At 54.6% G+C, this 27,767-nt stretch overlaps 1 protein-coding gene across 4 annotated transcripts in view; it reads right to left on the bottom strand.

The window, feature by feature from the left end:
• PPP6R2 (protein phosphatase 6 regulatory subunit 2) overlaps positions 1–27,767 on the bottom strand; it is a 36,880-nt gene that overhangs the window by 1,709 nt on the left and 7,404 nt on the right. The window contains exons 2-19 of one of the 4 annotated variants that reach the window (XM_032139207.2): positions 26,285–26,422; positions 24,812–24,877; positions 22,026–22,138; positions 21,543–21,656; positions 18,661–18,787; positions 17,427–17,579; positions 9,786–9,995; positions 8,846–8,910; positions 7,743–7,858; positions 6,385–6,470; positions 5,772–5,852; positions 5,239–5,336; positions 4,946–5,003; positions 4,566–4,690; positions 4,104–4,267; positions 3,055–3,214; positions 2,863–2,951; positions 1,886–2,090 (exon numbers count right to left, since the gene is read on the bottom strand). In XM_032139207.2, coding sequence (XP_031995098.1) covers positions 1,886–2,090; positions 2,863–2,951; positions 3,055–3,214; positions 4,104–4,267; positions 4,566–4,690; positions 4,946–5,003; positions 5,239–5,336; positions 5,772–5,852; positions 6,385–6,470; positions 7,743–7,858; positions 8,846–8,910; positions 9,786–9,995; positions 17,427–17,579; positions 18,661–18,787; positions 21,543–21,656; positions 22,026–22,138; positions 24,812–24,877; positions 26,285–26,350 — 2,096 coding nt within the window. In that variant the 5' untranslated portion in view covers positions 26,351–26,422. The remainder of the gene's footprint in view (positions 1–1,885; positions 2,091–2,862; positions 2,952–3,054; positions 3,215–4,103; positions 4,268–4,565; positions 4,691–4,945; positions 5,004–5,238; positions 5,337–5,771; positions 5,853–6,384; positions 6,471–7,742; positions 7,859–8,845; positions 8,911–9,785; positions 9,996–17,426; positions 17,580–18,660; positions 18,788–21,542; positions 21,657–22,025; positions 22,139–24,811; positions 24,878–26,284; positions 26,423–27,767) is intronic. The other 3 variants (XM_032139209.2, XM_032139210.2, XM_032139211.2) reach the window with 3 other exon arrangements.

Genomic DNA, 27,767 nt, shown 5'->3' with positions numbered 1-27,767 from the left:
CCAAAGTGCTGGGATTACAGGTGTGAGCCACTGTGCCTGGCTGGGTAAAGATTGTTAAGAATTTCAGTGACTAGGCCGGGCGCGGTGGCTCACACCTGTAATCCCAGCACTTTGGGTGGCTGAGGCGGGCGGATCACGAGGTCAGGAGATCGAGACCATCCTGGCTAACGCGGTGAAACCCCATCTCTACTAAAAATACAAAAAATTAGCCGGGCGTGGTGGTGATGGGCGCCTGTAGTCCCAGCTACTCAGGAGGCTGAGGCAGGAGAACGGTGTGAACCCGGGAGGCGGAGGTTGCAGTGAGCTGAGATCGCGCCACTGTACTCCAGCCGGGGAGACAGAGCAAGACTACGTCTCAAAAAAAAAAAATTTTTTTTCAGTGACTAAACTTTAAGAAGGAATGAAGCCCACGCAGGAACTCTGTGACTTTCAACCCGAGGGGCTCTGGCCTGGGCTTCCCAGTGACTTCCGGCATCGGGACATCCACTGCTGTGGCCTTGGCCCCATTTCCCGTGCTGTGCCCCCCACTTGCTGCAGACACCCTGAGGAAAGGGTGGCCAAACAAGGGGAGGAGCTGTGAGCACAGACGGGGCCTGCCGGTCAACAGGGTGGGTAGAGCCAGTCTGGTGCTGAGCTTGCAGCTTGGCTGGGGGAGATGCCCGGAGCCCCAGTACCACACAGACCCTCCAGGACTGCTGGGGGTCAGTGAGCAGGGCCCTCTGAGGTGTGAGACCTGCCCCACATGTGAGGGGAAGGCAGCACAGGTGGGACGCATGCAGGCTGAGCTGCACTGGGCGGTGAGGCTGGGGGACACCCTCCCCCCGCTCCAGGCAGGCCCTTCACAACCATGGAGCCAGGACTGACTGGGAGGCACCGCCAGATGTGAAAGGCATCTTGTCCCCTCCTAGAGGAATCCAGCCCAAGGACTTCCCCACTGTTGCCTGGACCTACTGGGAGCTCAGGCCTCAGGGTCTTTGCACAGCTGTGCCCTTGCTGGGTGCGCCCTCCTCCCCATGTCAAGCCCAGTCCTACCTTCCCCCTCAGGTTTACCTGGCCCTGGCATCCACCCCAGCTGTCCTGCCTTCCTGCTAACCCACCCCCTGACCCCAGAGGCCAGAGAGGTATCTGTTTATTGAAGGATCCCAGGAACCTTCTTCCTGTGGGGGGATGGATGGGGTTCAGTTTGCTGGAGGGGCCGGCCAGACTCCAACCTCCTCACAGGGAGCGCCTCCCTCTCCTCTCTCTCCCCAGGAATGGCTCTTGGGGGCTCAAGGGAGCCTGGGCCTCTGCAAGCTGCCTCCAACTCTCAGTCAGGGTTTGGATGCCCCAAGTGCAGTCCTGAGGGCCCCACCCCCCATCCTACTGTCCTGGCTTCCGAGACGTCTGGGAATCATAGGCCTCCCATGGAAGGGGAGTAGCAGGCGAGGTCTGCGTGAGCCCCACAGATGCCTGCTCGCCTGCCGGACTTAGAGTCTGTGCCCCTCCCCGACCACCAGGGTACCCAGATCCCAGGTGGCTCAGCCAGGCCCAGAGCCCCAAGAGCTGGGCTTTTCTCTCCAACTGGGATCTGGGGTAGGGGCTGCTCCCCCAAGTCCCTGGGGGACTGTCTTCTTGTCTTAACCACTCACAACAGAGAACACCAGATGTTCTGTCCAAGAAGGAAGGCCCCACACTCCTCCCATCCGGCCTCCATTTAAATGCATGGGCATCACCGCAGCCTGAGCCAGCCAGCCTCTGAAGGGTCACAGGGCCAGGGGGGAAGCAGTGTGGAGAAGACCCCTGGCCTGGCCTCAGCCTGCTCTCGGAGGAGCTGAGACCTGGGGACAGAGCCTGGAAGCCACGCCCTATGCACCCGGCAGGCCCGCCCCCGCCACACCCCACACACCTGCCAACAGCCTCCTCTGTCCTGGCCGCTGTGGGCAGCGGGGGGGCCTCCCGGCCGGGACCCCTGCTCACCGCATCCATGGCACTCGCTGCCTTCTGGTCGCCATCCTCGCTGTCGGAGCCCCCAGAGGAGCTGCTGTCAGAGGCCAGCAGGGGAGCCTTCCTGGTGACACACACGTTCCAGGCACATGGAGAAGCCGGGCTGACTGCAAAAGAGGAGGCCAGTGCTGTCCAGTGAGGCAGGAGGGGCCACAGGGTGTGGCCACCCCAGCCATAGGGCCCCCATACGTGTGCCCTCTCACATGCAGCCTGTTGCCTGCACACGTGTGCCTGTGTGGGAGCCACATGATGAGGCAGACAGGCTCACACACCTGCCATGGGGTCTCCACACAAACAACCCTGTTGCCTCCCCCATGATACAGGGACACGTGCCCTGGTCTCACAGGAGGACGCAGAGGCTCAGGGAGGGGCCCACTCCGCCTCGTATGGTCCTGCCACAGCTCCTTCAAGCCCAAAGAACCCCAAAACCTGGTACACCAGTGTTGGGAGCCAGCTGTCACTCACCTGGAGCTCTCAGCTTTATCTGGGGGAGCTTCTGAGCCTGACTAGGGGGCTGGGGGCCAGGGGCTCTGATCAGGCCACAGAACGGCTTCCTGCCAACAACCCACCCACACACATCTCAATGCTAGGGTCTCCGTGCTGCTGTCCGGAACCCAGGGTGCAGACCTGAGCTGTGCCACCTACTCAGACCGGGCTCGGGGCCAGCCCGACGGCCTTGCTGCCTCCCTTCTGGGGCCCTCCCCATCTGCACGTGGCTGCTCCAGTCCCACTGCTGTATCAAACCCCAGTGTCACCAGAGACCTAGCAGCATGCGGGACCCTGGCCACCTCCTCCCACTGCCCCCCAAGGAGGGGGGCCAGCCGGCCTCAGGCCTGAAACTGGGCAAGGCTGGGTGCCACCTTCACTGCTCCTACTCACAGGCTTTCTCAGGGCCTTGGCTCCGGCTGCCCTCGGCATGGCTGCCTTCTGTGTCCACCGGAGAGCTGCACCTGGGCCCTGACTCGGAGCTGCATACAAGGACGAGGACAGGATCAGTCTTGGGCGACGGGCGCCTCCTGACCCTGACAGGCACTTCCTGGCACAGCCCCCTCCTGCCAGCGCATTTGTTACCAGCAGAAAGGCTGGAAGTCGGTGAACTTGGCCCAGCCTTTCTCCTCTGGAGCTGAGGTGCCAGCTGCCCACACACTGGAACCCACATCCCTCACCACTCCTGGGGCTGTGGGCGTCGAGTTCGCTGGCTCATCAAACACTGCCGTCCACATGGTGCCTGCTGGGGGAGAGACACAGTGGTCAGGCATGGGCAGGCCTGGGGTGCTGCAGGCAAAGGGGAGGCAGCGCCTCTGCCCCGGGGGCCCCACAGAGGTTGCCAGGAAGATGGGGCTGCTCCAGGAGGAAGGCCCAGGCAGTGCCCATCAGCCCCTCAGGGAGCAACAGGGGACAGCTCGAAGGTGCTGACAAGCTGCCGACATCCATGGGGCGTGTGACCTGGGGCTCAGTCAGGTGCCCGAGGGCCCCCAGGCCTCCAGCAGGGCTGACACTGACAGTGTGGAGGTGATGCCACTGCCCTGCCCTACCCAGGACCACAACCGACAGAGCCGGCAGCTCACCGAGCACCACTGGCCCCTCCCTGGCCTCGAGGATGGGGTGCCTTCCTCCTATCTGGGACGTTCCTGCTTCCCCAGGGCGTCACCCTTGCTCTGTCGGTCAGTCTCAGCTAAGAGCTCAGCACCTCCTAACAGACATCCCTGCCCCTCTACCAAAGTCCTGAGTGCCTCAGTGCTGCCCCCAGGGCAGGGTAAAGAGAGGGGTCTCATCAGCCATGCGGCCTGTGCTGTTGTGCTGGGGAGGGCGTCAGGCCTGTGGCCGACTGTGTGGGGGCTGGGTGGACGATGGAGACTAGGTGGACACCACCCACCAGCCTTGGCGACATGGCTGAGGGACCACAACTGAGAGGCAGGGGCAGGAGACCACCTTGCGCCGGGCACAGGGCAGCATAGACCCCTACTCAGGACGGCTGGGAAACAGCTGGGGATTCAGGCTCCGGGCCACAGTGAGCCCCAAATGCCTCAGCTCCAAACGAAGCCCCCACAACACCCAGGCCAGGGTACCATGTCCTGTCCCCGATACCCACACCCCTGGCCCCTGGCCCCCAGCACCACCTTCTGAGTCACCCTCCACAGGGGGGGCTTCCTTCTTCCCGGGGGCCGGTGGGGCAGCTGCCCCAGGTGCATCTCTGTGTGCTTCCAAGCTCGCCTTCCCGTCCTGGCCTCCACGCTCTGGGCCATTCTTTGAGCAACTCTCTGAAGCATGGGGGGCTCCAAACCTGGGGGAGATTCAGAGTCAGATGTCTGGTGGCCCAGGACGGACGCCTTACATTAAGGGTCAGGGACGGCCCCAGGCTCGGGGCACAGATCGTCTCAAGAGAGGAGCACGAGTTGCTCCAGGCCTCAGCTCTGGGCTCCTCAGGGTCACCCGCTGCATTGGGCCCCAGAGCTGGCAGGACAGGTGTGGCTGCTCTGCAAGCCAGCTAACAAACAGCAGGGCGTCTGGGCGTCTGACAGGTGTTCTGGGGGCTGAACCTCCTCGGTAGAGGCTTTGCGGGGATGGGGCAGGCCCTGCACCTGGCTCTGGCCGTCACCCGGGTGGCACAGCGAGTGTCACTGTCCTCCCAGATGTCCTCGTCCTCATCGTCATCAAAGGGCTGGATGCGGTCGCTGCAGCAGGCCTCAAACAGAGCTGCGCTGGGCTGCAGAGTAAAACGCCAAGGTCAGTTTCCAGAGGGTCTGGGGAAGACAGGAGCCACTCTCCCCATAGGGCTCCCAGAGGGGCTTAGTTCAGGATGTGGGAGCCCCAGGCTGGAGGAGAGGATGGGGAGGGGCAAGGAAAGCGACTGTTCCGAGCTCCACAGAGGGGCCTCTCCCAGCCCCACCGCACAGGCCCATGACAAACCGAGCTGCCTGGGAAAAGGGTGGCCGCACCCCACACAGCCCTGCTTGCTCACACTGTCCTCATCAGCGTCGATGTTGAAGTTGATCTCTGCGATCCTGTCAAACGGGGCGCTGCAAGAGCAAGGGGGATGGTCTCAATGCTCCTCCCCCGGTGCTCATCGGGGGCCTCAGCGCTCCTCCCCCGGTGCTCATCGGGGGCCTCAGTGCCCTCACACAACTGGGAACACCTGCTGTCTCCCGGGGACATCAGGCCGCACTCCCAGCAAGGCCTCAGGGGGCTGCCTCCACGGGACCTCAGCGGCGGGGAGAGCCGAGCCTCTTGCAGAGGTGTTCCAAGTAGACTCACTTGATGTTGTCGTCCTGGTCTGCAAACTCCTCGTCATTGAAGCCAAACTGATCCACGAAGTTGGCCGTCATCTGCTGGATCTGGTAGTCGGAGAAGGCCTGGGAGGGAGGGAGGGAGGGACAGACGCCGGTCACGGAGGAGGCCTCAGGCCTGGAGGCTGCTCTGTGGGAACCACAATCTCTCTAGTTGTTCAGGAGCTTCTCCTCCAGCAAAAGTGGGCAGTAAACTCTGACTGTTCAGGGCTCATGATTCTACCAAAACTCAGGCTGCGTGCTCGCTGCGGTCACGTCTGAGATACGCCCCATATTCTCTGACTTTCAAGTCCATCTGCTGTGTCCTCAGTGCTCTCATCAAGGTGGAGTGACTTTGGGGTTCTCCCCTCAGACCCACCCCGCCCCGTACGTGCTCGGAGACGAGCCCCCTCTCCCCTTTGCTAGTGAGATGCCATCAGAGACTCGTCTGGAGGACCAAGCGCAGCGCACACAGGTGCCGGGAAGGGCCCAGCAGGGTGCGGGTGCCGGCCACGCCCTCACCTGCTGAAGGGACAGCTCGTTAGGGAAAGCACCCTCAATGTCCTCGTCCTCACTCGAGGAGTGAAGGTGGTGAGTGCTCACCTAAAACACAGGCCAGATGGGGTGGGCGTGTGAGCCAGCCCAGCGCCCCAGACCCCACCCAGCCCAGCGCCCAGGACCATGCCCAGCCCAGGGCTCCCAGACCCCACCCAGCACGTCACTCATCAGATCTCTGGGCCCAGGAGGCCGTGCTGTGTAAGGAGGTGCCCAGGTGAGGCCAAGGCCCCGTGACAGCCCAACCTCCATGTGCAGGGGGCAGGTTGTGGGTCTCAGGCAAAAGGAGCCCTCTGCCAACAAGCTACAGCTCCTGGAGTGGGAGGAAAGGGACCTGAGGCCAACACCGGCTCTGCACAGAGGTCCTCAGAGACCCAGCCCTGGGTGTGGCACAGGATGGGGTCTCTGTTACGGACATCAGCCCGGAGGACACGCTATGCAGGGGCACCGCGTCAAGAGGAGCAGGCAGGTGTGCGGCCCTTGTGCCTCCCTTGGCCTCTGCCTCAGGGCAAAGGCAGGAGCGTCTGACGGCGTCCCAGCACCGTGCGTGCCCCGATGGGGCAGCCCCGAGCCTCCTCACCAGGTCCACAGTGTTCCTGCGGTTCGTCTCCGTCAGCGTCTCCTCCACGAAGCTCTCCCAGCGGCCACGACAATCTGCAGGGAGCCCTGCAAGGGAAGTGCTGCCTGGTGAGCCCTGGGAGACCCCGTGCAGATGGCGCAGGGCACCCAGGAGCTCCGGCAGGTGCATCCTGGGTCCAGGAGGATGGGGCGCTGCTACTGTGGTCAGCCTGTCTGAGGGCCTGAAGCAGGGGCTTTGCCGGATGGGAAGGAGGCAGCATAGCTGCATGTCCGGAGGGGCCTGGGGCCACAGTGAGATTGAGCACCTGTGGGCAGGGTGGTGAGCACTTCTGCCCCTACTGAGACCCCAGTGGGCATCTGAGTTCCAAGTCTGTTGGTGTGGAAGCAAATTCTGAGGAACTCCCAGAAACGCAGAAGCCGTGGAACAGAATCTGAGAAAGCAGCCAGCTTCCTTCCCCCCACCTCACAGGCCCAGACTCAGCAGCAGCCTACAGGCCTGGACGCGTGTCCTGCCTGTTTTTCTGGGGAGGTCAGAGCCCTGGAAGGATTCACAATCTGGAGATCGTATGGAATGATCCAAGAGCTTCCTGCTTGCCCCTCGCCTCCCTAAACTGCCCCTGCCCTGGGGAGCTGACCCTGGCCTCCACCTCCACCGTCTACTTTGCCCTCCAGGATGTAGGGAAGCTCCTCCTGCCCTGCTTTTATTCTTTGTGATGGCAGCCGGCAGGCCTGACCTTGCCAGGGGCTAATGGAGCCCAACCCAGGAGACCCCTCACTATGGTCCTGGGGTGCGGGCAGGACTATCCAGAGCTTCCTCACCTTACACGGTTATAGGGAGGAGGGGCCACAGCTGGGCCCGCCTCTGCCACACATGTGCTGTGCCTGTGCCCACCTAACCCACGGTGTTCTTAAGAAACAGGCTGCTACCTGCTCCCCTGAGACTTGTGCTACGAAATCTCACACCTGAGTGAGAATGAGACTCTCCAATCACCTGAGTGCAGAGCACACAGCCAGGACAGCCTAGCCAGGCAGGGCTCCATGAGCTGCAAGGAGCCTGGTGGCGCTAATGGCTTCTGAGTGCCGGCTCCGGAGTCACCAACTGCCCCCGGCAGGGACTGTCTCGTGCCACACGCTGACGCCTGGCAGGGCCTCCACAGAAGTCCGCCCAACAGAACTGACACATGAGACCCAGGCTCCCATGAGGAGAGATCTGATGTGTGAAGTGAGAGGACAGAGGCGGCCACGGGGTCTCTCACTGTCAGTGCAGTCAGCACCTGCTGACGGGCAGCCTCAGGCGGCAGCTCCTTCGGAGCCATGGTGCCTGCGACCAGCAGAAGGATGACCGGGTTAGGGGCTCACCTCGGATGACCTCGCTGATGTGTGTCTGCACAGGGCCCCGCTCCAGGTTCTGCACCACCGCATTGGCGATCCGCGTGAGGTGGCCCATGTTCCCACGTCTCATGCCGCCCGCTGCCCTGAAAGCAACAGGCACCATCAGGGCGGCCTCCTGGCCCCGACCTTGCCAGACCCACGGCCCAGAGAGCCAAGTGGCAGAGGCCTCCAGGTTCACTTCGGATAGCAAGTGCCCGGCCCCTGCCCAGCACCCACGCCTCCGGCCCTGCCTCCAGGACACTTCCGTTTGAGCAGCACCTGCCACATGCAGCAGGCTCACCCCAACCTCACTACCAAAAGTGCCACTGAGACAGATGAGGAGACAGACACTGCTCTCACTCCATTTTACAGACAGGGAAACGGAGGCAGAAAGGCCGTGGTGTGGCCTAAGCCCCGCTGGTGGCAGCAGTGGCGCAGGAGGTGAGCCCACGCTGTCTGCTACAGAGCTCAGGCTCAGCAACCCGCAGGGAGGGTCGGGCGGGACCTCCACGCTGCGCAGCCCAGCTCAGCCTCTGCTTCCCCACAGCTGCACTCAGACCCCTCCCAGCTCCCGTGAGTCCCTCCTCATATCGCCCAGAGCCAGACAGTTCCCAGCAGGACAGCGAACGGGTGGGGATGGCTCTGGGCCCAGGACAATAAGTGGGACATGTGTCCTGACCACAGGGAGCAACCATTAAGCAGAAGACACAGAAAGACCAAAATAACGTGTCCCTGTGTGCGAGTGCTGACGTGTCCCCGAGTTCCTGGGGAAGATCAGGAATGGACAGTGGACCCACAAGAGGGCAAAGCCTAGGCAGGCCAGGCTGGGCGGGGGCCAGAGCAGGTGCCTGGTGGGGACGGGACCGCTTCCTGTTGGCTCCCTGTGTCCCCTCCCCAAGTAGCATTTGCAGCTGTCCGCCCAGTAGAAGGGCCCCTTGCACAGCAGCCCCAGAATGTGGAGCCGCATCGCACACCCTACACTCCACCCGATCCTGCGGTCCTGCACGCAGCGTCACCAGGGCTTGGGTGAGGTGCGTCTCTGCATCCCTGACTGGCCAGGCTGGGTCCCTCCATGTCCGAGCGGCTCTTACTGCGTGTGGTCGTTGGCTTCCCAGGCCTCCAGGATCCTCTGCACCAGGCAGCACTTCTGGAACAGCTGGGGGGCGGGGCAGGGGGCAGCGTGAGTCAGGGTCTGAAGGGGCACGCACCCTCCAACCATCCCCGGACTAGGCAGGGCTGGCTGGCGGCTACGTCTGTGCGGACTTGCAGGCCCTTAACTGCTGCACACGCACAGCCCCGGCCTCTGTGGTCCTCACCAAACACCAGAGGAGGGTGCTGTTCGCGGCTCGTACTGCTGAGTGCCCTAAAGATGAAGCCTGAGAAAAGGACCCTCTCCCTTCTCCTCTGACTCCTGGAATTGCCCCCTGACCCGTCCTCCCCTGGGCCTTCTCCCCGTCTGTCCATTGCCCTCCACTTTGGCCACTCTCCTACCCTCTTTCTCCGTGTCTGGAAGAACGACTAGGGCTGTCTGCCCTCAGCATTCTCTCACCTCCAGGCCCTGACACAGATCACTTGTTGTACCTGAGATGTTTTTCCTGGGCCCCACCTCACACTACGATACACCTGTGGCCTTGCTATCTGGGTGACAGTCCCTGGTTGGCCTGCACGTCCCTCAGCATCCCCTCCCCACCATGTGGCTCCCATCACTGACACTGCTGGCTCCCTGGGCACTTACTCCCTGGGCCTCCAGCTGGAGGCCAGACTGAACTCATCTCATCCAGTGCTAACCCCTGCCAGGCCTGCACATAGAAGGCACCAGAACCCCTGCTGAAGGCAGGTAGGAATGAGATCCACAAGACCCACTCAAGCCCCACTGTCTATGAGCCTCTGACCAGACACCTGGGGACCCTTTTCCAAGCCCTGCCCCCGTGTCAGCTACACAGCGAGGTCCGGCACACGTCAGCGCTGACATGGACACGGTCTGAGTGGGGCGCAGTTGGCGCTGATAAGACGGATGCTTCTTGGACTCACGTGGGTCACCATTGTGTTGTCAGGGAGGCTGGCGGCAGGCTGGGGAGTCTCCAGGCTCCGGTTCCCGTTCTCATGTGGAGGCTCCACCCTGCTCTCGGATCCGCTGGCTTCTGTCCTCTCCTCACGGGCAGCGTGGGAGAGAATGGCAGCTATGCATAGTTCCACTTGGAAGTGCAAAAAGTTATTCCAGGTGTACTTAAAGAACAAGTCCTGGGTAAACAGAAGACAGAAGACAGTTCTTAGATCGGTTTTCTCCTGCCGGCTACACCACAAAGGTGAGGGAAACCCTTCCTGAAGCTGGCATCCTAACTCCTCACGAGTCCAGTCTCTGGGCAGCTGGGAAGGAGTTTTAGGCATTTTCCTGAAGCTCATCTCTCTATTACGGAGCTTCTTCAAATAGCCACTGAGCACTTCTGCCTCCTGCCTGTGGGTGTCTGTTGGTCTCTGCTTCAATCTGAATCATCATCTTCTTTCTACTTTCTGCGGGTTCTTTTTTTTTTTTTTTTTTGAGACAGAGTCTCGCTCTGTCTCCCAGGCTAGAGTGCAGTGGCACAATCTCGGCTCACTGCAACCCCTGCCTCCTGGGTTCAAGTGATTCTCCTGCCTCAGCCTCCTGAGTAGCTGGGATTACAGGTGCCTGCCACCATGCCCAGCTAATTTTTGTATTTTTAGTAGAGACGGGATTTTGCCATGTTGGTCAGGCTGGTCTTGAACTTCCAACCTCAGGTGATCTGCCCGCCTCCGCCTTCGCCTCCCAAAGTGCTGGGATGACAGGCATAAGCCACCAGGCCTGGCTTCTTTTGTCCTTCAGTTGGAAGCTTAACTCATTAATTGTAGCCTTTCTTTCCAGTCTGTCTTTAAAGGCTACATTTCCCTGTATACAATCAACTTTAACTACATTCTACACATTTTGCTAAGTAGTATTTTTCTTATTCTTCAGTTCTAAGTATGTGAGAAGTTCCTTTATGATTCTTTCTCATGAGTTATTGGAAGTGTGTTAGACTCTCAAGCACATGAGGATTCCACCCAGGATGGGCAGGCGTGTGCACATCGTCCACCACACAAACGTGAGACTGTGAGGGGCACATCCAGACACCCCCCAAGGGAGCCCAGACTTGACCAGCACGGGCTGAAGCCCAGAGGAGGTTCTGGCCACCTAGGCACTCCCCTGGGGGACAGAGGTGGCTGAATGAGGACAGCTGCCATCTCTCACCTCCCACGTAGCCTCTTCCAGATGAGGACAGAGAGGGGGACACAGGTCGGACCCACTCGCCCCCCACTGCCGTCTCTTACATTCCAGGGGCCACGGCAGCCTGTGTCCCAGACCCTCTTCTGCCTCCATGGAGAAGGAGGACTGTATGGAGAGGGGAATGGGGTGAGGTGTATATTCCACACCAGGATTCGAGCTTGGGCCCCTCGTTCCACACAGTGGGGTTGGAGCTAGAGAAAGGCAGGAGGCTCATTTGCTTCACGTTCTTCTCCACAGAAACATAGTCCTAAATCCTGGCTTCACCTTCTCTGCCCACGTGACCTTGAGCAACCTTGGAGGAGGCTTTACTGTGTCACCTCATCTATAACATGGAGTCAGACCTACCTCTCAACAAAGAAAAGCCCACATCAGATGGCTTTGCTGGTAAATTCTACCAAACATTTATTTTGTTGTTGTTTTTCATTTCCTGGCAATGAGGTCTACCAAACATTTAAAGAAGAATTAACACCAATCCTTCTCAAACTCTTCCCAAAAACTGAAGAGAGAATACTTTCTAATTCATTCTGTGAGGACAGCATTACCCTTGATACCAAAGCCAAATGAGGACACTACAAGAAAAGAAAACTACAAACCAATGTTCCTTATCAACATGGATGCAAAATACTAGCAAACCAAACTTAGCATCATATCAAAAGAATTATATACCAGGATAAAGTGGGATTTGCTCCTCAAACGCAAGGATGGATCAACATATGAAAATCAATCAATACACCACATTAACAGGATAAAGGATGAAAGCCAAATGATCATCTCAACTCATACAAAAAAAATCTGATAAAATTCCACATACGGCCAGGTGCGGTGGCTCATGCCTGTAATTCCAACACTTTGGGAGGCCGAGGAGGGTGGATCACCTGAGGTCAGGAGTTCGAGACCAGCCTGGCCAACGTGGTGAAACCCCATCTTTACTGAAAATACAAAAATTAGTCGGGCATGGTGGCGCGTGCCTGTAATCCCAGCTACTTGGGAGGCTGAGGCAGGAGAATCGCCTGAGCCCAGGAGGCGGAGGTTGCAGTGAGCCAAGATCATACTACTGCACTCCAACCTGGGCAACAAGAGCAAAACTCTGTCTCAAAAAAAAAAAAAAAAAAATCAACATACTTTCTTGATAAAACACTCAAACTAAGAATAGAAGGAAATACCTTCAGTATGATAAAGGCACCTATGAAAAGCCCATAGCTGACAACATACTCAATGCTGAAAGACTGAAAACTTCTCTAAGATCAGGAGCAAGGCAAGGATGCCCACTCTCACCACTGCCATTCAGTCTTCTCTTAGAAGTCCTAGCCAGAGCAATTAGGCAAGAAAAAGAAATAAAAGGCATCCAAATGGTAAAGGCAAAAGTAAAATTATCTTTGTTCCCAAATGACATGATTTTTTTTTTTTTTGAATATGTATTTGTTTTTTTGAGCAAGGGTCTTGCTCTGCTGCCCTGGCTGAAGTACACACAGTGGTGGGATCTCAGCTCTGCAGCCCTGACCTCCCAGACTCGTGCGATCCTCCCTCTTCGGTCTCCTGAATAGCTGGGACTACAGATCTGTGCCACCAGACCTGCCTAATTCTTATTCTTATTTATTTTGTAGAGACCAGGTCTCTACAAAGTATGTTTTGTATTTTGTACAAAACATATTTGTACAACTATGTTGCCCAGGCTGGTCTTAAACTCTTGGGTTCAAGCAATCCTCCCGTCTAGGCCTCCCAAAGTGCTGGGATTACAAACACAAGCCACCTCACCTGGCCTGATATGATCTTACACATAGCAAATTCTAAATATTCCAGATAAATTGCTAGAGCTAATAAACGAATTCAGCAAAGTTCTAGGATACAAAATTGACACACAAAAAAGCAGCTGCATTTCCATACACTAGCACTGAATAATCCAAAAAGGAAAGTAAGAAAACAATTTTATATATGACAGTATCCAGAAGAATTAAGTCAAGGAGATAAAAGATTTGTACACTGAAAACTACAAAACACTGCTACAAGAATTTAAAGACTTATTTAAAGTAAATGGGGCCACGCACGGTGGCTCATACCTGTAATCCCAGCACTTTGGGAGGCCAATGTGGGCAGATCACTTTGAGGTCAGGAGTTTGAGACCAACCTGGCCAACATGGTGAAACCCCATCTCTACTAAAAATATAAAAAGTGGCTGGGCACAGTGGCTCACGCCTGTAATCCCAGCACTTTGGGAGGCCAAGGTGGCAGATCACAAGGTCAGGAGATCAAGACCATCCTGGCTAACACAGTGAAACCCCGTCTCTACTAAAAATACAAAAAATTAGCCGGGCGAGGTGGCAGGTGCCTGTAGTCCCAGCTACTCGGGAGGCTGAGGCAGGAGAATGGCGTGAACCCGGGGGCGGAGCCTGCAGTGAGCCGAGATCGCGCCACTGCACTCCAACCTGGGTGATGGCGAGACTCCGTCTCAAAAAAAAAAAAAAAAAACAAAAAACACAAAAATTATTTTGTGGTGGCGGGCACCTGTCATCCCAGCTACTCATGAGGCTGAGGCAGGAGACTTGTTTGAACCCAGGAGGCAAAGGTTGTGGTGAGCCGAGATTGTGTCACTGCACTCCAGCTTGGGCGACAGAGTGAGATTCTGTCTCAAAAATATAAATAAATAAATAGGAAGACATCTGTGTTCACGGATTGAAGACTTAATATTGTTAAGAAGACAGGATTACCCAAAGTGATCTATAAATTCAATGCAATCCCTACCAAAATCTCAATAGCATTTTTCCAAAAATTGAAAAACCCATCCCCAAATTCATACAGAAGAATCTCAAGGAACGACTTTGAATAGCCAAAACAATCTGGAAAAAGAACAAAGTTGGAAAACTCACACTTATCACTTACTACAAAGCTACAGTCGCCAAAACAGTGTGGCACTGGCATAAGGACAGACACATAAACCGACGAAACAGAACAGAGAGTCCAGAAAAAAACCTTTGCAAACATGGCCAGCAGTTTTTTTTTTTTTTTTTTTTTTTTTTTTTTATCTCGGCTCACTGCAAGCTCTGCCTCCCAGGTTCACGCCATTCTCCTGCCTCAGCCTCCCAAGTAGCTGGGACTACAGGCACGTGCCACCACGCCCAGCTAATTTTTTCATATTTTTAGCAGAGACAGGGTTTCACTATGTTATTAGCCAGGATGGTCTCAATATCCTGACCTCAAGATCCACCCATCTCAGCCTCCCAACGTGCTGGGATTACAGGCGTGAGCCACCACGCCCACCCGGCCAGCTGGTTTTTTAACAATTAGGCCGAGACCATTCATGGGGGAAAGGACAGTGTTTCTTTTTTTTGAAACGGAATCTCGCTCTGTCACCCAGGCTGGAGTGCAGTGGTGTGATCTCCGCTCACTGCAACCTCCGCCTCCCGGGTTCAAGTGATTCTCCTGCCTCAACCTCCCAAGTAGCTGGGATTACAGGCGCCGCCACCATGCCTGGCTAATTTTTGTATTTTTTGTAGAGATGGGGTTTCGCCATGTTGGCCAGGCTGGTCACAAACTCCTGACCTCAGGTGATCCGCCTGCCTTGGCCTCCCAAAATACTGGATTTATAGGAATGAACCACCGTGCCTGGCCTAGGACAGTCTTTTCAACAAGTGCTGGGAAAACTGGATAACCCCATGCAAAAGAATGAAGCTGGACCCTTACCTTACACCAGATACAAAAATTAATTCAAAATAGATCAAAGACCTAAACATAAGAGAGAAAACACAAAACTTTTTGAAGGAAGCATAGAGGAAAAGCTTCATGATACTGATTTGGCAATGACTTTTTTGGATATGACACTGAAAGCACAGGCACCAGAGAAAAAAAGATAATTGGATTTCATCAAAATTTAAAACTTGTGTGTCAAAGGTCATTATCAAGGAGTAAAGGCTGGGTGGCTGGTGGCTCATGCCTATAATTCCAGCATTTGGGGAGGCCACGGCCAGAGCATCACTTGAAGTCAGGAGTTCAAGGCCAGCCTGATCAACATAGTAAGACCCCATCTCTACAAAAAATATAAAAATTAGCTGGATGTGGTGGCGCATGCCTGCAGTCTTAGCTACTCAGGAGGCTGAGGTAGGAGGATCACTTGAGTTCAGGAGTTCAAGGTTACAGGGAGCTATGATCACTGTACTGCAAGACCCCACATCTAAAAAAATTTTTTTATGTAAAAAGATAACCCAAAGAAAATATTTGCATATTATCTGATAAAGGATTAATATCCAGAATATATATAGAACTTCTAAAACTAAAAAAAAAAACAAAAAGAAACTCATTTCAAAAATGGTCAAAGGTCTCGAATAGACATTTCTCCAACGAAGCAATTCACATGGCCAAAAAGCACGAGAAGATGCTCGACATCACTCGTCACACAGAGACACCGTTCCACTCGCACGTCAGATGACGAGCATCGGCCACACGGAGACACCGTTCCACTCGCACATCAGATGACGAGCATCAGAAGAAGGAAGACAAGTGTCAGCGGGATGAGGGTGAGGATGAGGAGAAAGGGGAACCTTTGTTGACAGGAAGATAAAATGGTGCAGCCACTGTGGAAAGGTCTGGCCTCAAAACTTAACCATGGAATTGTCACATGACCTGGCCTTGTAGGTATTTATCCAGAAGAACTGAAAGTAAGGACTCAAACAGGTATTTGTACACCCACATATACAGCAGTCTTATTCACAATAGCCAAGGCTGGAAGCAACCCAAGTGTCCACTGATGGATGGATGGATGGACAGAACGTGGCCCACCCACACAGTAATTTTTCAGCCTTAAAAAGGAAGGAAATTTGGACATACAGTATAATACTGAATGAACCTTGGGCACATAGGGCTAAGTGAAATAAGTCGGTCACAAAAAGATAATACTTTATGATTCCACTCATAAACTGTACCTAGAATAGTCAAATTCAGAGACAAAGACAATGGTGGTTGCCAGAGGCTGAGGAGAGGGAGAATGAACGGGGAGTTACTGTTTAACGGAGAGAGAGTTTCTGTTTGGGAAAATGAGAAACTTCTAGATGTGGATCATGGTAATGGCTATATAAGATTGTGAATGCACTGAGTTACACACCTTAAAATAGTTAAAACAGCCAAGTTTATCTTATGATATTTTACCACAGTAAATATAAAAGAGAGGAAGAAAGTGGAAGAGAGAATTCTTTTGAAGAGGGAAAAGGGGCTGGGCACAGTGGCTCACGCCTGTAATCCCAGCACTTTGGGAGGCCGAGGCAGGTGGATCACGAGGTCAGGAGTTTGAGACCATCCTGGCCAACAGGGTGAAACCCTGTCTCTACTAAAAATACAAACAAAATTAGCTGGGCGTGGTGGCGCGTGCCTATAATCCCAGCTACTCGGGAGGCTGAGGCAGGAAAATCGCTTGAACCAGGGAGTCGGAGATTGCAGTGAGCCGAGGACCCGCCACTGCATTCCGGCCTGGCGACAGAGAGACTCTATCTCAAAAAAAAAAAAAAAAAAAAAAAAAGAAGAAGAAGAGGGAAAAGGAAAGTAAGTCTTTTATAATTGCTTCCCTGATGCAGACTGGATCTCACAGCCAAAGCAGTGCCCAGACCTTCCACATGCTGACAGACCTTCCACACGCGACAGACCTTCCACACACTGACAGACCTTCCACACGCAACAGACCTTCCACACGCTGACAGAACTTCTGAGCCAGACAGCACTTCAAGCCCAGTTCTGGGACTAAGGTTGCAGGGAGATTCCAGCAGAGCCCCAGAGCCAGGCGGAAGAGGTGGGGGCTGCGTCTGCCAACAGGACCCACTAGGGCAGTGCCCTTCGTTCTCAGGGGAGCAGCCCCATGCTCTCCGCAGAGGAGCCCGCTGCCCACGGCCGGGGTTGCTCACTGGCACTGCTTGCCAGCATTGCCTGCCCGTTCCTCTCCTCAGACACCTGGAGCATCATGCAAGCGTCTGCAGGATGGAGAAGCACTGCCCGCTGGCTTTGACAAAAACTGCCAGGTTGACCTTCTATTGTGGAATACGGGAGCTTCTCTTTTAGCACATTTTATACTTAATAACCACTGTGTAAGTTCTATGTTGTTCAGTCAGAACATGAGAAAGGAGGTAGACGTGTCACTCCATTCCGTCAAACAGGGTTAGAAATCCGCCTTCTGCTTTCAGGGCAATTCTACAGTAGACGCGTCACTTCCCGTGAGCCTGCAGCTGAGACACGCCCCACGGCTGCTCTGTGCCCCACCAGAGACCTGTAGTCCAGCCTTGGGACTTGGGACTGGAACCTCCCCTTGGCAGAGCTTTGTCCAAATGCTGGGGCCCTGCTCTGCTGCTCCTGACAAGTCCTCAGGCCATGCCCGGCACACTCACAGACATGCAGGGCTGGCTGAGGGGCCCACTTACCAGCAGCAAGTCCATAGTGTTGAGCCGGCAGAGCTCCTGGTTGATGCTGGGTGTGTTTGTGTGCAGCAATGCTGCCATGAGGCGGGCGCCATGCAGACGGGCATTCCCCAGGGGCTCCTCCAGCACACCAATGGTGGTCAGGATCGCTTTCTTCTGCAAACACAGAAGGCACCACCCAGTTAGGCCCTGTGAGCAGTGAGGCCACTGCTGGAGTCTCTGGGCTCATGCCCACCACTCCAGGCTGGGACCCAGCCTGGGGTAGTGAGGTATGTGGTGGGGGTTCCTTGGGAGGGCTGTCTGCCAGAAGAAATGAAGGCATCAATGGGGTGAAGAGCCTGCTGCTCCCCTCAGGGCCTCAGAGAGTGCTCCTAGGATGCTCACGGGCACTCCAGTCTGAGCCTGCAGGGCCAGAGAGCCGTGCACCTCAGCGGGTAAGATGTCCAAGATGGGGCCAGCGGTACCAGTCTGAGGCCAGAGCCCTTGGCACGATGCCTCGCTGAGGATGCCCAATGGGGCTCCCTCTGCAGACACAACCTCAGAACACCAAGTTAACAAGTGTCCCATGAACACATTTTGGGGAGACTGATGGGAATGCCTCCTCGGATGGGCCGCAGGTCTTTTCTGATCCCCCACACTCAGCATACTGCATCTACCTTCTCTTCACTGAAGGCTCCAGGCTGACAAAACAGAATCTCGGCCCCCACAGAGCTCGCTAGTGGGGTAGGTGGATCTTACCAAGGTGGTGAGTGAGAGGAACTGAGCTATAGGTCAGGAAGGTGCTATGCAGCAGGGGTTGGGTTGTGTCTGGGGAGGGTGAGACGGGATGGGGAGTTGCCTGGCTGGCAGTCTGAGCCGGAAGGAGCCTTTGTGTGCTTCACCCACCTCAACATGCTGCTGAGTGGGGCAAAGGGCCTCCCCTGCCACCCCTGGTCCCCTCTCAGGAGCCGAGCACCCCTTAGCTAGGTGCCCCCAAGTTGGAGGCCAGGCTTATGGTGACCTCGGGGTCATTTGCAGAGGCAGAGATGAGCATTTGCAGATCTGGGAGGGGCAGTCCTGAAAACGTGTTTTGGCACCTGCCCGGTGCTTCTCAAGTAGGGGTGTGGGAACGGCCGTCTTAGAACGCATTCACTCCACATTCTGCTTCCTATGGGACAAGCTGTGGGTTCTCCTCCCTGCAAATCAACCTCCCCTGCGACACCTCCAAAGGCACTCAGCAGTCGCCACGGCCATTTACCTTGGGCGGGTTGAGCAGGAGCTGGTGGAAGTCCTTCAGCCGAGGCTCAATGCCGTGTAGTACGCTGCTGCTGACAGCGTATGACCTTTCCAGTCCCTGAGAAAAGGAGTCCACCAAGCCCTCTGTCCTGTGGATGAGGAAAGCAGATGGAGACCGGGGACGCCAGGGCCCTGTCCAACCTCACCAGCAACTCAGTGCATCCTCTTCTTCCAGAAAGAGCCCTTTTAACTTTCCCAAAAAGAAATGCTAGAGGAGTGCGGCTACCCAAGGTCTCCACACGTGATCTGGTGACTGGTACAGGCAGAAGAGAAAGGCACTAAAGACCTTCAGGAAGATGCTTGCATGTGACATCCGAGAATATAGAGGCAGGGCAAGTGACACAACACAGGACTCACTGGCCCCAGCACCGGCGGGGGGCGCTGCTCTGTCCAGCTTCTAAAACCTTCACTGCTATCCCTGTCTCTCTCACTGTTCCTGTGTGGATTTTTATTTTTATTTATTTATTTATTTATTTGAGCCGGAGTCTCGCTCTGTCACCCAGGCTGGAGTGCAATGGTGTTATCTCAGCTCACTGCAAGCTCCACCTCCTGGGTTCAAGCGATTCTCCTGCCTCAGCCTCCTTTTTGTATTTTTAGTAGAGACAGGATTTCGCCATGTTGGCCAGTCTGGTCTCGATCACCTGACCTCAGGCGATCCGCCCGCCTTGGCCTCCCAAAATGCTGGGATTACAAGCGTGAGCCACCCCCTGTAGTGTTTTCAAGCAAGTCTTCTGAGATATTTATTTAAACACTCTTTCCAGTTGTAAAAGTAATACATAATCATATATTTTTTAAAGTAATACGCAAAATAATTTAAAAAATCAGAGAGCCAGGTGCAGTGGCTCACACCTATAATCCCAGCACTTTGGGAGGGACAGGTGGGAGGATCACTTGAGCTCAGGACTCTGAGGCCGTGCTGAGATATGATTGTGCTGCTGCACTCCCACCTGGGTGACAGGGCAAGACGCTATCTGAAAATAATAATAATAATAATAATCACAATAATCTAAGAGAAACAGCTGGCTTATCTCTGTTTTCCTGATTTTTACACAGTCCCCTCTATCACATGCAGGGTTCAGCTTGGGCCTCAGAAGTGGCTCAGTTTTCCTGGGTTTATGACGATTAAAATATCAATATTCCAGTTATCTAACTAGAGAAAACGGTAACATTATAACACTACTTCTGGTTAATAAACTAACAAATATGTATTAGGTACTACGAGACAGAGACAGAGAGAGAGAGAGTCCTAACAACCTCACTACCAAGGTTAAGTCAATTTCTTATCATTTTCTTATTGTTCCTTTTTCTTTCACTTTAAAAAAGCACAGGCTATCAGTGTTGGGGGCTGAATTATGTTCTCCCCAGAACGTGGAAATAAGGGAGCTACGGCCACCTTGGGAGAGTTAGACATCGTCGCAGCATGTGATGGAACGGAGACGGCGGGAACGTCCTGGAGACATCAGGTTCCTGCTGGCATGTGGGGAACCTGAATCCACAGGTGGGGTTCGAGGGCCAGGGGGAGGCCAGGAGGAGAAGTGCCCAGAGAACACTGATGTGGCCCTTTCGGGACACACCCTATAGGATCTCCTGGGCACCTGGCGGGCCAACCACACCCCCTTGTGCCAATGCCTCCCTCACAGACTCCACTCGGCTGTCTTTCTATTTGTGCCTCATGGGCATCCTCCTCGGAGTTTCAACACTTGAATGGCTCTGGCAGTGCCCAGCCTTCTATGACCTGAGGGAAGGACTAGGCCACAGTGTGATCCAGAGAAACAGTTTCAAACACTTCCTGAAATTTCTACCGGGGGTCAGAGAAGGATCTCCAGCACCTATATCCTCAAACAAACTCAACTTTCACCCGAACTCACTTCTGCTGCTGACTCCTCTGTCTCTGCCCATTCACTGTCGTGCCTCAGCAGGCCTCCGACAGCTGTACCTGAGGACAGTGGTGTGGGGTCACAGCAAAGAGCACCTCCAAGCAAGCTCCACTCTCCTCTGCCACATATTGCCCCATGCTTGTGTCCACACTGGGACCCCCTCACTGCCTCATCCCAGGAGCTGTTTCTGACCAGATGCGGCCTCTCAGGGAAGCGAGGCTCCACCCCCCAGCCCCATGTGGGTCCTTTCTTGTGAGCCCTGAGGCACAGGGTGCATGTCTACTGCACTCGCCACTCTGCATCACCCTCGCTGTCCACACACTGGCCTCCTGTGCCAGACTGGGAGCAATTAAAGGGGAGGGGCTGTGTCTCAGTTCTCTGCCTCCTCGGCCCGTGTCCGTGCACAGTGGGTTTAGAAACGACACCTGAATGAGAAAGGGCAATGGAGGACAGTGGCCTGGGGAAAAGTGCTCAGCACGACGCCCAGCAGGTGGTGCCGACCCGGGGGTGCACAGGGCATGGGAGACAGCTGTGAACGTCACACCCCCGCCCTGTGAGGGCCAGTCCGCGTGGGAGATAAACACATGTCTATGTAACCGTGCGTCAGAGTGGAAACCCTGCAACACACACACGAACACACACGGGAGCTGTGGGGACTTGTCAAAACAGTCCTTGGGGAAAACCTGCCAACCACACCTGTTCCACACACGTCGACAAATGCATCGCCAACTGGTCATGATGAGCAGCTTCAGGCTGGAGGGGGAGCACCAGGGATGATGAGGGTCCAAGGGGACTTGGCCGCAGCCAGAAAGTCAAGCCTTCAACAAGGGGAATCTTTCCATGTTATTACTTGCATCATCAAAAATTAAAAACACAAATGACATAATCCAGACTGCTCACGTGGCTGCCATGTCACTGAAGCGCCAAGTTGAGCTCTACACCATTTCTCCTCATGACAGAGACTCACCCGACCCGCCTGGTTTCCAGCAAGGTGAGTAACACCTGAGTCCCACTGACGAGGCAGCTCTCCGTCCGGTCTCCATCAAACATGTTCTTCAGAAGCTGCTCCACACAGTCCTGCCTGCTGGACACACACAGAGGTCACTGCCTGGCAGAGCAGACACACACACCAAGGATGCAAGGATGCTCCTTCCTCCCCGTGGAGGGCCCCAGCAAAACCCTAAACCTGCTCAGGCTCCAGGCCAGGCGCCAGGGTTCTCAGGACACTCCTGCTGCTGCTGGCCCACTCTCCAGACCCACCAGGTGACTCCTCTGCAGACCCCTCCCTCTGGAAACAGGCCCCAAGTTAACACGGGCTCTGAACCTGGGGTTCATTCGAATGTGAATCAGAGGAGGTGGCAGCATATCTTGGTGCTCAGAGCAAGGCTCAGAGATGTCCCTATGACCCAGAAAGGGAGGCCCACCAGCACCACGGCCCACCAGCACTCACGACTCCAGCGCTGTGAGGAGCGGGTCTGGCTCCAGAGCCTCTTGCAGCTGACTGCCCTGGTCTCTGCCCAGCCTAACTATGTCACAGAGGGTCTGAGAAGCATTTGACTGCCTCTGAAAAGACAAGGGAAACACAGAACCCCTCAGTGTGGAGAAGAAACAGCAGGACCAGCCCTGCTGGGCACACAGGGCACGAGTCCTGCTGCTTCTCTGGCAGATGCTAGACTTTCGTTGTTGTTCAATACCATCGTGATGTTCAAATACTGTTTTTTTTTTTTTTTTAAAGATGTGGGACTTTTGGCCGGGCACAATGGCTCAGGCCTGTAATCCCAGCACTTTGGGAGGCCAAGGCGGGCGGATCATCAGGTCAGGAGATCAAGACCATCCTGGCTAACATGGCGAAACCCTGTCTCTACTAAAAATACAAAAAATTAGCCAGGCGTGGTGGTGGGCGCCTGTAGTCCCAGCTACTCAGGAGGCTGAGGGCAGGAGAATGGCTTGAACCTGGGAGAAGGAGCTTGCAATGAACCGAGATTGCACCACTGTACTCCAGCCTGGGTGACAGAGCGAGACTCCATCTCAAAAAAAAAAAAAAAAAAAAAAAAGATGTGGGACTTTCTCTAAACCAGTTGTCTACAAAGATTCCAGACAACAGCTTCATTTCGAAGAAGGCTGTGTCTGCCTTTTCTGTCGTCAAAATGTAGCTCTGGTTAGATTTTTCTTTTTTTTAAAGCTGCATTGAACTATCTTCAGGAATTCAAAACAGGGCTAATAATGGTCAGATACGCAATGCAGATACTGGGCTATGCCTGTGATCCACGTTTTGAAAAATACTGAATATGTGGCCATGTTATTGATACTGTATTTTAAATGTGGTAATAAGTAGCTGCTATTATTCAGAATGAGTCCTGTAAGCTAATGAAAATAGGGAAGTTGCTACCAAGAAAACAGGACTCAATTTTTCTAGGGAAACATTAACACGCCCTCCCTGATGGGAACGTGCCCCTGCTGATGATGTCGGGGTTGTTCTGTAGGTGAGACAAATGTGATTAAGAGAGAAACAACCCCTGACTCCCTGCAGCATTGGTTACATGCTGTGGGAAGACTGAGGGAAAGCAAACACTCACAGGAGTATTTTAGAGAGAAAAGAAAGCAGCCAGATTAGCTCTGCGGTCTGCCTTTGGGACCCAGGACAGGCCATCAGCCCACAACACCCACATGCATGGGTGGGCTCCGGTTCTTAGGCAGGGCGGCCTCCTTGCTTCCTACAGACGCCAGCGTGGCCTCTCCCATCTGTCTGATCAGCCCTGTGGGCTGACAACAAAGTAGGTGGTTGGCCAGGCAGCGGTGAAGGCCTCAGACACGAGTCAGCACCACTGTTTCCCAATCTGCCAAGGACACATGGTTGTATGCATAGATCAATATGTGTAATGCTAGGAAAAGGCCTACTGGGATATACCCCAAACTCTCAATGGGGATCACCACAGGGAGCCCCATTGTCACCTTAGGTGCTTCCAGGGTAGATGGCTTCTAGGGGGCCCCTAGCAATCCCCTCCTGGAGTTCATGCCCCTATAGCCCCCATCTCTTTTAGTGTGGGCTGGACCCAGCCACCCAGGCCTAAGGAGCCAAATACAGTAAGAGTGAGGGGAAAGCTCAGTTCCACGTTGTGTGCTGCCCTGTGGAGATGCCCATGAGGTGCAATGCTGAGGGCGGCCTCGGCCCACAGCCCTGAGGAACTGGATGCTGCCAAGCCATCTGTGACCATGGAGCTGGCCTCTACCCAGTGGAGCTCTGAGATGACTGCAGTTTCGTGAGACTGAGCAGAAGAGCCACTAAGCCACATTCAGATGCCTCATCCACAGAAACTGATACTGCTACAGGTAAAAATATTGCCATAAGCAACTACGTTTCGGGGTAATTTGCTATTCAGTCACAGACAACTAATACAATTCTATTAGAATTGTTCTTTGGTTTGTTTGTTTGTTGAGACAGAATCTCGCTGTCACCCAGGCTGGAGCACAGTGGTGTGATCTCGGCTCACTGCAAGCTCCCCTTCCTGGGTTCAAGTGATTCTTGTGCCTCAGCCTCTTGAGTGGCTGGGATTACAGGCACCTGACACCACACTTCGCTAATTTTTAATGGAGACAGGGTTTCGCCATGTTGGCCAGGCTGGTCTCAAAACTCCTGACCTCAAGTGATCGGCCCACCTCAGCCTCCCAAAGTGCTGGGATTACAGGCACGAGCCACCGTGCCTGTCCTAGAATTGTTTTTATAATACACATAGATTATTTTTCAGTTAAGAAAAAAGCCTAGGCCAGGCATGGTGGCTCACTCCTGTAACCACAGCACTTTAGGAGGCTGAGGTAGGAGGATCACTTGAGGTCAGGTTTTTGAGACCAGCCTGAGCAATGCAGTGAGACCTCATCTCTATTTAAACAACAACAACAACAACAACAAGAAAACAGCCTAGAGGCTGGGTGTGGTGGCTCACCCGACTGGGTGAGCAGGAGAATTGCTTGAACCCGAGAGGCAGAGGTTGTGGTGAGCCGAGATCGCGCCACTGCACTCCAGCCCGGGCAACAAGAGCGAAACTCCATCTCAAAAAAAGAAAAAAAAAAAATCCAGCCTAGAAGTCAGTGCTTGATTAAAGAAAGAAAAGTACCTAACCGATCCCCATCTTAGGAAAGGGATGACTTGCCCTCCCTCGCCCCCTGGCCCGCAGCAGTGGGTGACCTGGCAGCACAGGCCTGGGCTGATGCACGAAGCTCAGTAAGCAGCACACTCACATCTTCATCCTGGCTCGGGTGGATCAACTCCACAAGCCTCTGGATGACCTTCTCTTCATTCAGCCACTGAAAGAGAAAAAGGCCTTTCAGTGTCGCCGCTCAAGTCTAAGTAAACAGCAGGAACCTTTCCCCTTCGGTGCAGCACTGCACCCGTCTTCTAGAATATAAACTCTCTGCCTGACACATCCCAGGCTCAGAAAGAACACAAATAACACACAATGACTGAGTTCTGGGAGGTTCTGGGAGTGGCTCAAAAGATGATAAGGGGTGACCACCATCCCTCTGTCCTAATGGTGCATATGTAAGCTCTGTCTTCAGGACTTCTCTCTTAAGGACCAGGGTGCAAATGAGCCACACGAGCTACAGCTCAGGAGCCCCGCTGGATGCTGAAGCCAGAGAAGCCTCAGCTGTTCCCTGCAGCATTGGGGCCTTCCCAGGATGAGGAAGAGTAAATCCACCCTGGAGAGGCCACAGGAACACTGTGGGGTAAAGCTCAAGGGCAACGGGGGCCCAGTGTGAGTGTCGGGGTCTGGCAGGCCTGGGCCACACCTGGCTCCCCCACCGCACTGCTGTGCCCTGTGCCTAAATTCCTTATCCAAAAATGGGATGACCTGTCCCCCCGTGGCTACTTCGTGAAGTGAATCAAGTAAAGCAGCTAAAAGGCTGCCTGATGTACAGTTGTGCAGGCTTCCCGCTAACGGCTATGACCACAGCTAGTATTGATCCTGTGTCCACTGTGTAAAGGTTGGTGACCGTCAGTCATTCCTGGTGAGAAGCTGCTCCCTGAGGAAGCATTACTAACCTAAGAGTGAGAGTGACCATCTGGATGAGTCCTGATTCCAGGAGCTGGGAAACAGGCAGAGGGCCTCATGGTTTACTCTGCTCTATTTTAAACCTCACCACAAACAAAGCTGGCCGAACAGTGAGCAGAAGTTTGTGCAGCAAGGATTTCCTGGGCTTCTCTGGGGGGCATCCTCCTCTTTTTGGGAACTGTAGCACCTGTTCTCACTGACTAAACACCATCAGAACAGACGCATCCACACTCCAGGGTCAACAACGGGGCTCTGCAGGGAACTGCCGTTCACCAGGGCTCTCCCAGCAGGCATAGGCCTGGACGCAGGGCCAGCACCTCACTGACCTCCTGCTCTAAGCCACGGGGGTGGGCGCTGGCAGGGGAAAAGGTGGCAGGCGAGGAGAGTCCATTTCGGCCTCTTCACAGAGCGGGAGGCTGGAGACTGCGGGGAGAAGGGACCTCTCTGCCCCGTGCTTCTGAGCGAGTTGATTTGGGACAGTGGAAAAGGTACAGGCCACAGTCCTCGACAAGAACCCCTAACAGCCCCACGGAGAAGGAGAAGTGCACGCTAGGTGGAGAGATGGGGGCCGGGCGCCCTGGTGCTCTGAGCTCCTGCACTTAACCAGCTGGCTTGCTGCAGCACCCCTGCCCTCGGGAACTGGGGGGACTCCCGGACTCACATTCAGGACTTCCTGCCGGAGCCCGGCTGGCTCCACACAGCTGACCAGGCGCAGCAGCAGGTCCATAAGCGCTGAGGTGCCGATGTGCTTCAACACCAGGCTGATGAACTTGTCCTTCTTCTTCAAAAATGTAATCACCTGAAATCACACACACCTGAGAGGCAGGCAGGGCCAACTCTGACAACCGTGAGACACCTCCTCCAAGAACTCTCATGGGAAAGTTGAACTATTAATTATATTAAGCAGAAATAACAGAAAGACCCAGACAAGATTGTAAGAAAGCCCCCTCAAGGGACAGACAGAGTCCTACCAGGCAGTGGTGTATGTGAGGGCCTGGGCAGGGGGAGGCCGCCACATAGGGACCCCTGTGGCTCCACACCGACAGGACACACAGGCTGCCATGAGCAGCTGCCATCCAATACCTACTGGTTCGGGTTTTTCCAACAGAAATGAATGGTGTAGACAGAGCTGAGCTGAGCTGATGGCCATCACTGGCAGCCCCAGGCCTACAACACACACCCAGGGAGCACAGAGTGCACAAGATGCCAGCTGCTGACCAAAACCCGCGAGCGGTTGAAGGGGAAAGAAGACTGAGGTTTTAGAAAAGAAAAAGAGGCATCCTGTGGCTGGCTGATGACCAGTGCCAACAAGGTGTAGACAGCTAAGCGTGAGGCCACGGGGTTGGGGCGGGGGGCACAGCACCCATCACAGACGCAGTGAGCTGCTCAGACGGCGGATCCGAGGTAACAGTGGAGAGGTGAAGGCTGGGGTCGCTGCAAATTCAGCTCAACTCAGCCTACAAAGATAAGTGTTTGCTATGTCCAGGCTACTGGGCTGGGGTAGACCCAGCCCTCCACTGGAAACAATGGGAACACAGAGAAGGCCCACCTGGCTGCAGGGCCTCAGCCTCACTCCCCAGTGCTGCGATGAGGAGGGAGAGCAGGAAAAGGAGTGGTGGGAAAAGAGAAGGGGGAGAAGGAAGAGGAGGGGGAGGAGGAGAGGAGGATGGCTCTTCGAAAAGGATGATTAAACTTATAGGAAGACAAAGGACAAAACAGAAGGTACAAATAACAACATTAAGAACGAAACAAGGGACATCGCTAAAGATCCTACAGAAATAAAAACTATTATGAGAGGTTTGTAGTTTTTTTGTTTTTTTTTTGAGACAAGGTCTCACTCTGTCCCCCAGGCTGGAGTGCAGTGGTGCGATCACAACTCACTGCAGCCTCCACCTTCTGAGCTCAAGTGATTCTCCCACCTCAGTCTCCCAAAATGCTATAATAATAAGCAGGAGCCACCACACCTGGTATATTATGAGAAATTAATAGAAATAATTTTATGCCAGTTTTTGTAAATTTAGAAAAGAAATTTCCTTGAAAAAAGTACTTATCTGGCCAGGTGCCACCGGTAGCTCACGCCTGTAATCCCAGCACTTTGGGAGGCTGAGGCGGGTGGATCACCTGAGGTCAGGAGTTCAAGACCA

Source organism: Hylobates moloch, unplaced genomic scaffold (genome assembly GCF_009828535.3).
Source record: "Hylobates moloch isolate HMO894 unplaced genomic scaffold, HMol_V3 SCAFFOLD_19, whole genome shotgun sequence".
In the NCBI taxonomy this organism is placed as follows: domain Eukaryota; kingdom Metazoa; phylum Chordata; class Mammalia; order Primates; family Hylobatidae; genus Hylobates; species Hylobates moloch.
Note: the sequence above shows the minus strand (reverse complement) of the source record. Positions and strands in the feature narration are given on the sequence as shown.